Source organism: Alnus glutinosa, chromosome 2 (assembly GCF_958979055.1).
Source record: "Alnus glutinosa chromosome 2, dhAlnGlut1.1, whole genome shotgun sequence".
NCBI classification, from domain to species: Eukaryota; Viridiplantae; Streptophyta; class Magnoliopsida; order Fagales; family Betulaceae; genus Alnus; species Alnus glutinosa.
The window spans coordinates 27,037,093-27,050,032 of record NC_084887.1 but is presented as its reverse complement, the minus strand read 5'-3'; the positions used below and the strand labels follow the sequence as shown (position 1 = coordinate 27,050,032).

Below are 12,940 nucleotides of genomic sequence, written 5' to 3'. Positions count from 1 at the left end.
GCTTCCTTCAATGATAAAATCAAAAAACACAAGTTATAAATTGATAAATAAAAAAGAGTAAAAGACCACAAACAAGTAAATAAGCATATGTCAAGTAAGGAAAATTAGAAAATAATAAGATTATTAAGATGAATTGATGAAAAACCCTACCACTTACTTTCAAGTTTCAACGCAACAAAGTACTTCCCTCAAGCCTTAATCATTGTCAATTGTCAAATGTGATGGAGTCAGACATAATTTCTAAAACAATGAAATTTTAAAAGAATTAATAAAAAATCAATTGAATCAAATAATTGGAACAATGAACAAATATGATTAACATTACCTAAGTCAAGCTTGTAGCTATCTTCATCTTCAACAGTAGTTTGATGTAACTCATCATGCTCACTGACCCAAGAAGATCTCAACCAATATTGAGTGCATATAAGAGCCTCCACTGTTTTCGGAGCTAAAGAACTCCGAAAAGGATCAATGACGCGACCTCCAGTGCTAAATGCTAACTCAGAAGCAACAATGGTAATTGGAATTGCCAAGACATCTCGTGCTACCTCAGATAGAACCGGAAACTTTCCTGAATTTATCTTCCACCACATCAAAGCATCAAAAGTTTCACAAGGTGGCTCAACATCTTCTGCAAAATATCGTTCTATCTCTGTTTGACACAACAACAAATTTTTGGACGCCCAAAATGAATGGAAGTCTTTTAAAGCATCTTTCCTATTTCTACCCGCATGGGCCGCACGGGCTGCATCCAGTGGCATTGAGGCTGAAATTTCACAACTCTGATCTTCATTTGACAACCCGTTTCTACTTCCTCCTACTCCAACATTTTTATCATAGTGATCATACAACTGCTCCAAGGCATTCTTCAATTTGGTGGTAATCTTCTTTGCTTTTTCTTCACTTACATTACTCGTGAACCAAAATTCTAAAATGACCATCTTGTAACGTGGATCAAGCACAGAAGCGACAAACAACAGGGGGTTAATTTTTTCAAAGTCTCCCCAATACTTGTCATATTTCATTTTCACCTTGATCGCCATGGAGCTCAACAAATAATCATCACTATCACAATACTCCATCAAATAATTATAAACTTTTTGGAGTATGTTGAAATAAATGTTAGAAGTCGAGTATAATGAACCCGATATCTCAACTGTCACCTCATAAAACACTTGCAGAAATTTAGAAAAGTTTCTAATAATTTTTCAATCATCTTCAAGCGGAGGCCCCAACCCCTTTCTCCCTCCACCATCCTCACACAAGTAGTTTGCAAAATTCAAATCTTCATCTAACATTAGTTCAAATGCCATTTCATACTTCTCTGCCACATCCAACATCATATAAGTAGAATTCCATCGAGTGGGAACATCAAGAGTCAATGAAGCATGATACCCACTTGTTTTCCTTTTCGCACAAGACTTAAAGATGGCCAATCTTTGAGGGGACCCTTTTATATATTTCACCATATTCCGAACCCTTACAATTGAATCATCTACATCCTTCAATCCCTCATGCACAATTAGATTGATAATATGTGCACAACACCTTACATGAATAAACTGATTGCGACAAATAACATCATTATTGGCCATAGTTCGCTTTTTGAAACAATCAACTGCAGTCTCATTGGCACTTGCATTGTCAAGTGATATTGTCAATATCCCTCTAATACCCCATTCCTCCAAACATTGCTCCAATTCCCTTGCAATCGTTAGCCCCTTGTGATCTGACACTTGGCGAAATGCCAATATTCTTTTCTGATATTTCCAACTAGGATCAATGAAGTGTCCAGTGATGCACATGTAATTCATATTTTGAACCGAAGTCCATGTGTCAGTGGTCAAACAAACCCTTTGACCAGTTTTCGAAAACTTGATCTTCATTGTGTCCTTAGTCTGCATATACAGCTTGACACAGTTCTTCATCAATGTATAGCGAGAAGGAAGCTTAAATCGAGGCTCAAGAACCTTGCACAATTTCTTAAACCCCATCCTATCCACAGTTGAAAATGGCATTTCATCCACAATAATCATCTCACAAAGAGTCTCCCTAATGATTTTTTCAGAGTACTTCGTAATCATTAGATTCTTACAACTACCACCATCACCCTGACTTTGCACACACTCAAAAGTGAACTTAGATTGAGATATATCTTGATTAGCTAGTATGTTCTTGTACTGTTGGCATGCTTTGACATGGTACAACATGTTAGAGGTGCCATTGTTCTTTCCATGACATTTATACTCAAGCCCACAATAATTACAATGTGCCACAGGTTTATCTTGAGGACAATTTGGATCCCTAGTAAAATGATTCCACACTGCAGATGTTTTCCTAACATTTCTTCTTCTTTTGTTCCTAGGGAGTGGTGGTCGTCCACCACGACCAGCACTTCTAATATCTTGGGTATCCGTCTCCAACTCATCAGAATCACCATCAACATCAATGCTTTCTTCAATATCTATTGAATTATCAACAGGAGGAGATGGATAACAAGAAGCAGCTACTGATGATGTAAGTGTAGGTGCTGGTGCATCCATCTAGATTATGAAATTAATATGGTAAATTTCTAGGAAGTTTGTAAATAATTTATAAATGGTATATTAGGTACCCCTAACAAATCTCTTTTTTATGAATTTGATGTAAAAAGTTTTGTATCCCTAATCATTAGTAAACTAATATTTTTTTTCATAATGAAAGGCAAAGCAATTAAGCAACCCCCCCCCAGAAAAAAAAAAATTTAACACAAATATGATCAAACCTAGAGCAATCTAAAGTGATGGATGGATGGTCTTCATGTGACATGTATTATGATTGCACATTAAAGGTATGATAATCATGACCAGATTTTAAGGTACAAACTGGTTACTACGGAGAAAAATTCCAAAAACTTGCATGTCAAATTGTCAATACAAACAACAATCCAAATTATGAATTATCCAATATGTTCTATTGTTCTGCACAGCAGCACAGTCCACAGACCACAGCCCTTAAAACCAAAGCCCTTAAACAGTTAAACCCAAAATCCACAAAGAACACTCAACACAATTACACAAGTATTCAATTACACAAAACACATACACATAAGAGTTAAGAAATAATATACCTGAGGCTGAGGTTGGATCGTTGGCCTTCTAGCTTCTTCTTCTTCAGTTGTTCTGCTTTTTGACATTTTTGTTCTGCTTCAGTGCTTCTTGTTAAAGTATGAATGGCTGTTTCAAAAAAAAAAAAAAAAATGGTTCATTAATCATTAATGCCGCATGATTTAATGATTTAGCAATTAGCATGAAACCATGAAGGCCTGAGACTAAATGAGTAAATGCAATTGGCTAAGGCAGTAAGTTAGTAACTAAGACTAAGAGAGAGAGAGAGAGAGAGAGAGAGAGAGAGAGAGAGCTATCGGACAGGCGGACAGAAGGGGACAGACGGACAGTTTTCGAGTGGGAGCCTGGGAGGGGACGGCAGCAGTCCACGGCAAACATCGAGTCTTCCGGAGTCCGGACTTCCAGGCCTTAGGGTTTGGTTAGCTGAGGATTGAGGAGAGGGCCCAGAGGGGTAGGACCATAGGGGAGGCCGGGAGGCAACAGCGGGCCTCCGCTGCGTCGGCCGGTTAGGGTTAGGGTTCAACTGTTCAAGTGATTCGGAAAGAGGAGAGGAATCAGAGGATGGGTAGGTGGGGAGGCGGTTGGGGTGGCCGGGTGGGGTGAGCAGTGCCGCAATGGGCTGGTCCGGCTGGAACTGGAGGCCTAGAGCCTGGACTCTGGAGGCTGGAATTTTGCGGGTTGCGGCAATTGCCGATTGCCGTTTGCCGAATAACCTAGGTCTTGAAGGCTTCAAGTTGAAGCGAACAGGTGGAATAGCGATGAATATATAGTCTTAGAAAACGGCGTCGTTTCAAGTGTGATAAAACGACGCCGTTTTGATTTTTTAATAAAAAAAAAAGATGTAATGAACCGACGTCGTTTGTTATCAATAAAACGATGTCGTTTCGTTTCAACGGTCGGTTAATTTTCGGTTTGGTTCGGTAAGTCGGTTAACAGTGCAACCAAACCGCCTACCGAACCGAACCGACTTTCGGTTAAAAAATCTCTACCGACTACCGAACCGAATTTTGTCGGTAGAGTCGGTAGGCGGTTAATGTCGGTTCGGTTGCAGTTCGGTATGCGGTCGGTAGGTGGATAATTTGCCCACCCCTACACGATAGGCATACATGTTACTTTTGGTTCAAAACAAGCATACCAAATATTATTTGTGTATAAAGTACCATTTGTGATATAATTACAAAACTAAAGTACCATTTCTGGTATTTATTAAAACTACATGGGGCACATCAAGAAATTTATAAAACCACCAGGGTATATATTGGAAAAAAAATTGTGGTTTTTAATTTTAATTTTGAAGGTTTTTTTTTTCTTTTTTTTTTTTAAAAAAGGAAATTCTAAGGGTGGCTCAGCCACCCATTTGGGCCACATGCCACCCCTATTTTGGCCAAGGGAGTAGCTTAACTACCCCTAAGGGCCTAAATGGGGGTGGTCGAACCACCCCTATTTGGTTTTGGAGGTGGTTGAGCCACCCTCAAACTAATGAGGGTGAATGTGGCCCAAAGGGGGTGGTTCTAGATTTTTTTTTTTTTAATTTATATATATATATATATATATATATATATATATATATATATGGTAGCCACAATGCTGCTGAGGTGTGCCACAGGGTCAGGTGTCGCGCATGTACCCCGACACATGTAGGATGACATAGCTGGACGTTAATTTTGGATGGAAAAATGGACGGAGGTGTCATTTTCATCTTTTTCCATACTACAAATAACACATGATAAAAAATAAAATTTAGAGAACAAAAAATAAAGGTCGTAAACCACATAAGAAAAAGTAAGGTATTTAACCAATTAACCCTAAAAAAAAAATAAACTGCCAAACACGTTCAATGGCCTTTAATAGATAAATATATTGAAAAGGAAAGCATTTTCCCAAATATATGATAAGCACACTGCACGTGGAGTAATTCTACAAGGCGATCATTCGTCCCTCAAGCGTTCCTCACCTGCTGACGTGGCACGTCAGACTTTTTTTTTTTTTTTTTTTTTTTATATAAAAAAAATTGAAAAAACAGCGTTGAAAAGTAAATGACTACCTCCCTCTCTCGATCATTTTCCACCCAAAATCCTCCCTCTCTCCGTCTCTCCATCTCTGCATCTCCTCCCTCAACGCCACTGTCAACTACCTACGAAGCCGCCACTAGTACGTCTAGCTATTCGTCAGTCCAAAAGTCATCGGATCTTTGGCCATTCTCCATCTCCGGTTCGACTTCGACGGTTCTCCATCTCCGGAACGTCCAAGCTCCAAGCTCCATCTCCATCTCCGGCCAAAAGTGACAGGATCTCCGGCCGTTCTCCGCACTTTATCACAAGGTGCTTCCACACTTTACTGGGTATAATTTTTTTTTGGTTGAATCATACCTAGTATTAGGTTCAGGGGATCTGATTCGTGAGAGAGGCAGAGAAAGATTGAGAGGCTAAGAGAGTAAAGAAGAACTGAGAAAGACTTGAAACCTGACTGTTAGTGGGTGTGAAGATAAAAAGTTGAAGTCGTGAGGTGAGGGCCAGATTTGTGAATGAACGGAAGGAACTGGATTACTACTCTGTGAGAACCATTTTATCTTCATAGACTCATAAAGAAATTAGTAACTAGCAAACAAAAAAGGGCCATCTTCCGGTCAATTAGTCAACTTGAGAAAAAAAAAAAAAAACAAAAAGAACTATGTAGAAAGGGGCCATCTTCCAGTCAACTTGAGAAAAAAAACAAAAATGACTATGTAGAAAGTTGGGCCATCTTACAGTCAAGTGGAGAAAAAAAAAACAAAAAGAACAATGTAGAAAGTTGAACCATCTTCCGGTCAACTTGAGAAAAAAAAAAAAAAAAACAAAAAGAACCATGTAGAAAGTTGGTTTATATAATCGTAGATGATAGAACTCTCTATAAACTAGTATGTAATACTAAAACTTAAAAAACTAGTATTTATATAATAATGCTGAAGTTAATTAGTGTGATGAATTAAAACATAAGTGTGAAATTTATTAGTGTAGTAGTGCTGAAATTTATTTGGCAAGCTTAAAACTAAGCGTACCTTTTTCAATCGAAATACTAATTAAAATGCAACACCTTGATTTTTTCTTGAAAAAATAAAATAAAATTAGATAAATCCCTTTTTATTGTGTTCAATTTACTTAGATAATCATTCAGATGTAGAGATTAACATCTTAGCCTAAACTCCATATACTCTCTTCTTTGGGTGGGACTGATTAAGCCCATGTCATTCTTTTGGAATATAATTTCTTAAGTCAAGGAGCTTTAATTCACTAACTTTTAATTGCAAGCATCTTGGCTCTTGAACTTGAATTTACATTTGATTAAGTCAGCTCTATGCATTATATATATATATATATATATATATATATATATATATATATATATATATATATATATATATATATATATATATATATATATATATATTTTATTGTTTTACTTTCCATTCAAATACCATTAATTACAAATCAAATTTGAGTAAAATCCGAAGTAGCCTTTTTTTTTTATAATGACTAGTTAAATGTTTCTGTGGAATAACTTATAGATGGATTTGTCGCCATCTGTATTGGGGAATGAATGCGAAGATGATCATTCATTGACACAACTTCCAATTGATGATGTTTTGTCTCTTGAAATTGACTCTCAAAATGGTATGTTAGGCATTTCATTCTTCCTTTAATCTTGCTTCAAATATTAATGAATGCTATTATTCATAGTTGTTTCTCTTAACTTCGTTTTATTCATTTTGATATAGATCAAAATGAAACTGCAAATGATATAGAATCTGAAGATAATGATGTCAATTGCAAGAATGATATGAAACTCATAGATGGAGTTGAAAATGTGGATGAACCTAAGCAAGGAATGGTATTTAACTCCTTAGATGAACTTGCGTTGCATTATAGGAAATATGGAAAGCAACAAGGTTTTGGGGTGGTACAAAAGAATAAAAGAAAGAATACAAGTGGGCATACTTGTTATATCACTCTATCATGTGCACGTCAAGGCACTAGAAAAGCCAGTTCAAGTAAGCCAGTTCAAACAACTAGAACGGGGTGCAAGGCTTGTTTGAATGCAAGGTTAGTTGATACAAAGTGGTATGTGACTAATGTATCTGCTAAGCATAATCATGATTTAAGCCCAGGCAAAGCTAGATACTTTAGATGCAATAAGAATTTGGACTCTACTGCAAAGAGAAAGCTTTTAATAAATGATAGAGCTGGAATAAGTATGAGCAAGAGTTATAACTCACTCGCAGTTGAAGCAGGGGGGTATGAGCACCTCGAATTTGGTGAAAAAGATTGCCGTAATTTCATTGCCAAGTCCAGGCATCTTCGTCTTGGCACAGGAGGCGCTGGAGCTCTTTGTGACTATTTCAAAAGGATGCAAGCAATTAATAATAATTTCTACTTTGCCATTGATTTTGATGATGATTGTAGGTTGAGAAATGTGTTTTGGGCTGATGCACGAAGTAGGGTATCGTATGAAGATTTTGGGGATGTGGTTACGTTTGATACGACCTACTTGACTAATAGATATGAAATGCCATTTGCTCCTTTTGTGGGAGTTAACCATCACGGTCAGTCAATACTTCTTGGGGCGGCATTAATATCAAGTGAGGATACAGAGACATTTGTATGGTTGTTTGAGACATGGTTGAATTGCATGAATGAAAGAGCGTTGAGTGCAATTATAACAGATCAAAATAGGGCTATGAAGAATGCAATTAGAAAAGTTTTTCCAAATACTCGACATAGATGGTGTTTGTGGCACATATTGAAAAAGCTTCTAGAAAAATTTGGATCGCATTCACAGTACCATGCCATTAAGGGTGCCATACGAAGTTGTGTGTATGAATCTTAGACACGCGATGAGTTTGATGCAAATTGGCAAAGTCTACTTGATTGTTATAATCTGAAGGATAATGCATGGTAGTGTGGGTTATATAGTGAGCGTACTTTTTGGGTACCGGCATATTTAAAAGATGTATTTTGGGCTGGAATGACTACCACGCAACGAAGTGAAAGTATGAATGTTTTTTTTTTTTATGGTTATGTGCACTCATCAACTACATTGAAGGAATTTGTGGATCAATACGATAGTGCTTTGCGTAGAAAAGTTGAGAAGTTGAATATTGCTGATTTCGTTTCTTTTAATGAGACAGTTGCATGTCTAAGCAGGTTTCCTTTTGAGAAGAAATTTCAACAACTTTACACCATCGCAAAGTTCAAAGAAGTACAAGAGGAGATTAAAGAGGTGCTGTATTGTAGTAGTTCTCTTATCACAAGAGAAGGTGCAATGTGTATATATCAAGTGACTGAACAGGTACAAATTAATGATGCGTTCACGAAAAAGGTATGTTTTACTGTTAACTACAATGAATCTTCGTGTGAAGTGAATTGTAGTTGTTGCTTGTTTGAATCAAGAGGAGTTTTGTGCAGACATGTCATATCTATACTGAATATAGTTGGAGTTACATCGTTGCCAGAAAAATATTTTCTTAACCGATGGAGGAAGGACTTGAAGCGAAATTATAAACAAATCAATAGTAGTTATGATTCAGGTAGTCGTGACCCGAGTGCAGAAAGATATTTCGACTTGTGCAAAGATTTGCATGCTTTAGCATAAATAGCTTCAAACAACGTGGAACATTGCATGACACTGAAAAAATATGTTCATATGTTAACGAAGCAATTCAGTGGTTCGATTTGTGAACATAGTCCACCTTGTCAAGCACTTGTTAGTGGTTCTACTACTTGTAATTTGTCCATTGATGGTACGGCGGTGGAAAGTAATAAGGATGGTACGACGGTGGAAAGTAAGATGGTTCGTAGTCCTCTCGTGGTTCGAATGAGAGGGAAGCCACCATCAAAAAGGATGGCTTCTAGAGTAGAAAAAGCGGTGACAAAGAGCACACGAGGAAAAAAGAATCAAACAAGTGACACAAATAGTAAACAAAAGAGTAAAACAAAAAAGGTAAAGAAGGTTGTTTCTGTTCCTTGTGTTTAATTATGCTTCTTGAATATTTTTAAAATGATTTTTTAACATGTTTATATGATTTATTAATTGAAGACTTGCGAAGGAACACAACAACAATGCGCATTGGACACAAATGAAGCTTTGTTGCCTTCCATAACTAATATTACATGTCAATGTAATCGGAACTCAAAATAGTGTAATTACTCAGGTATTCCAGAATAAAACAAATGATAACTGATGAACTATATAAAAGGATGTTGGTATTGTATATAATATTTTTGTCATGATTTACAGGGACCCCGAATCCTACATAATCATGTTGTGCCCCGTTTTTCCAACGAAGGTTGATTTTCTAGTTCTCACTTTTGGTAAGTGTTATGTTACTGTGCGTATGAGTTTGTTATGCTCATTTTTATGGTTTCTAGGTTGGGCTTTTTGTACTTTGTAGGATCATTAATTTGTACCTTGTTATCATGTAATTGTTATCGTAAAATTCTGCAGTTCAAATTTTTTGGTGGCTGATTCTTTTCATTTTAACAGAGGTATGCTGGTAAGAAGTCAGTTGGATGGGTAAAATGGGTCTCTTTCTTTGGCCGAATGGCCAAGCTAGTCTCTTGTTTCATCTCATGGTCTTGTAATTCTCACTACGTAACAATGTTTAAGAACTTGTGGAATAGTTGTGGAATCTCATTTTTGTGGGATCTCATTTTTTTTTTTTTGTGGAAGTTGTGGAATCTCATTTTTGTGGGTTCTTCAATTTTTTTTTTTTGTTGGATTTGATCTATGATTTGTTACATTTTTTCAGCACTCAAAAGAGCTTGAGGTTGTGATGTTATGATGTTTAATTCAGATTTTGCTACTTTTATGCATGATGTTTTATTTTGATTATAAGATAAGTGAGTACTGAATAGCAAGTTTTTTAGTAATCTCTTGGCCAATGACTGCATGTGTTCCCATGTCCTCCAGTGACATTAAAAAAATAAAAATGGCAGCTTCAGGTATTGATGTCTCTGATTTACTTTTACAAGACCAATTGACATCTTACATGTATATACGAGAGCATATAAAGGTTCTCTAACCTGTGTTTAAAGTGAATGAATTCTAATATATATATATATATATATATATATATATATATATATATATATATATATATATATATATTTTGCTACTTGCTGGGTTAAAGTGCCTAAATTCCTATCTTCAAGAAACTACATAACGAAATAAGAGCCCAATACCAATTTATTGTGCATTATATATATATATTGCTAGGGAAAATGAGAGCCCTTATAGGATAGCATTAAATAGAACTTTCAAATAGATGAAAATTTACAAGATCATTTTGCAGAAGTAGAACCTTTATACAGACCATTTTAGGAAAAAAAAATTACATCAAATACTCCTCAAATAGAAATATTGAATCACCCCAATAGCATTTTCGATGTATGTTTCTAACACAATCTCCATGACAAGTAGTGTCTCACTGGATGTTTAAAAAATGACCAATATCAGCAGAAAAAACGAAAAAAAAGAAACAAAGAAAAGAAAAACTATATTGTGCTGTAAAAGTATGATAAACTTTCAATTTAAACAACGTACTTATCAAAAGTGACAACTAGAAAATCAACTTTGATTGGCACAGTGTATCACAACTTGATTCTGCAGGATTTGTTTGTAAGGAAAAAAAAAAAAAAAAAAACAACACTGTAAATGTCTCTAATTCCATTTCACTCACTGAAAAGCAGACAAATATTCCAAATACATTTGAATGAAGCAACATAAGCTTTTTCAAAACGGAAAATAAGCCAACTAGCATCTCAAAACAACAAATATGTACTCCAAAGTAAACAAAACCAACAACCCGAAACCACCATTTGTAGAAGAAAACTAGAAACCCAAAAGCCAAAAATACAAGCAAATCTCCAAACACATCAGCTACAACAAAATGATTGTCACCATCACATGCAAATTTGAGACAACCAAAATATATAATAATAATAATAAAAAATATAAAAAAAAAAAACTCCAAATTCAAGCCTAGCTTGGCCAGTCGGCGGAAGCAAGAGACCCATTCTTCCCATTCACCTCATCTTCAACTGAAAACTAGTAGCCTGTATATTCCCTTCTATTTTTTCATCTCAAGCAAAAATCAAAGCCCTCCATCTCTGGGTAGCCATCAGCCATAGCAATGGAGGGTTTAAACAAAAAAGTTACTTTAAAAAACCATCAAAATTTTCAGATCTGTACGACACTACTCTCATGCAGATAAAAATTTCAGACCCAACGCAGATCAAGGAACTCAAAAAACCAGATCCAAAAGCAACTCAAAAAACCAAATCTGTATGAAGAAGAGAAAATCGAAACAAACAGAGAAGACGTTACGGTGTATGGGCCGTAGGAGTCTTCTGCGGTGGTGGTGGTGGCTCGGCTGGGCACGTCGTGGCGGAACGGTCGATGGGTCGTTGGAGTCGTCGGAGCTGTACGGTGGATGGAGACCGCACGGTAATTTTGGCCGGAGATGGACGAACTGGTGTGGTGGTAGCTGGTGGTCGACAGTGCTCAGCTGGTGGGTGGCTGTCGGTGGGGTGGAGGGAGGGAGGAAATGGAGGGAGGAGGGAGAGGTGGAAAGCATTTGGGGGCCAAAAATGTTTTGGGAGAAATTTAAATGAAGGTGGTTCACTGGTTCCTATAAAACGCAGTCCGCAGGTTTTTTCAATATTTTTTTTATATAAAAAAATAAAAATAAAAGCCTGACGTGCCACGTCAGCTGGTGAGGGACGCTTGAGGGACGAATGATCGCCTTGTAGAATTACTCCTGCACGTGTTTGTGCAGTGCGAGGACACGACGGTCTATTATGAAGTGAGGTCATTCCATACGTAGTTTAGATGTTTCATTTATCAACTTATATGCGAGCATTAATTATACACCTATCTAAAAAATTCGTACAATAATTGAATGCTTCAAACAACTCTATCCATTATCTTATTTGTAAGCCATATTTGTCTTAGGGTCCGTTTCGATTTGAGATTTAAAAAAGTGCGATTTTTTAAATAACGATTTTAAAATATGCAATTTAAAAAAAATGATTTTTAAAAACGCAGTTAAGCGTTTGGCAAAATCACAAATTAACCTTTAAAATTCTGCGTTTTCAAAAAAGCATCATCTTACATGGGAATTGAAAAAACATATTTTTTGCGTTTTCAAATCCCAATTTTTAAAAACGCAGTTCCCAAATGATTTATGTTCTGCGATTTGGTTTAAAATCGCACTTATTATTTACAAAATCGCAATCCCAAACGAACCTTATTTGTAAGACAACTTCTAATAATTCTTATCACACATGCAACTTAAAAAATTGGATCCAAGGAAAAGATCAAGTTGAGTGTTCACATTGGTCAACATGCCGCCTTTGAATCTCTTAGAAGGTCAACAAGAAAAGTGGAAATGGACTTAATTTTCTCTTTTCTCTCCTTATTTTTACTTTCTCTAAAAAAATAAAAATAAAATAAAAAAATAAAAATTGATTTCAAATATTTTTACTATTTTTATTTTTTATATAACATCAATTATTTTTTTTATTACTATTTAAATAAAAAAATTATTACAATATTAATATATACATACAAATTTTTTCTACTTCATATCACTTTTTATCATTACTTAAAAAAACCTATCACATCAACAATCTTTACTAGTCGATTCATCGCAATTGACATTGGTCAGCACGAGGAGATATGGTCAATATGGATACTCTGTAGGCTTGTCAAAAAGCAACTGAGCATAAAGATGTGGCCAACCTTGTCTAGAAGGAGGAGAAAAACTTGCCGCGTAAGCCAAGAGAGCAGCTCTCTTC

The 12,940-nt window shown here is 36.1% G+C and overlaps 1 protein-coding gene across 1 annotated transcript; it reads right to left on the bottom strand.

The window, feature by feature from the left end:
- Positions 1-205: 205 nt before the first annotated feature.
- On the bottom strand, positions 206-1,043 carry LOC133860431 (zinc finger BED domain-containing protein RICESLEEPER 1-like). The gene is made up of 2 exons (XM_062296042.1): positions 326-1,043; positions 206-240 (listed from the first exon to the last, which is right to left on the bottom strand). The coding sequence occupies exons 1-2, from the start codon at positions 1,041-1,043 to the stop codon at positions 206-208; spliced, it is 753 nt and encodes a 250-aa protein (XP_062152026.1).
- Between the last annotated feature and the right edge of the window lie 11,897 nt (positions 1,044-12,940).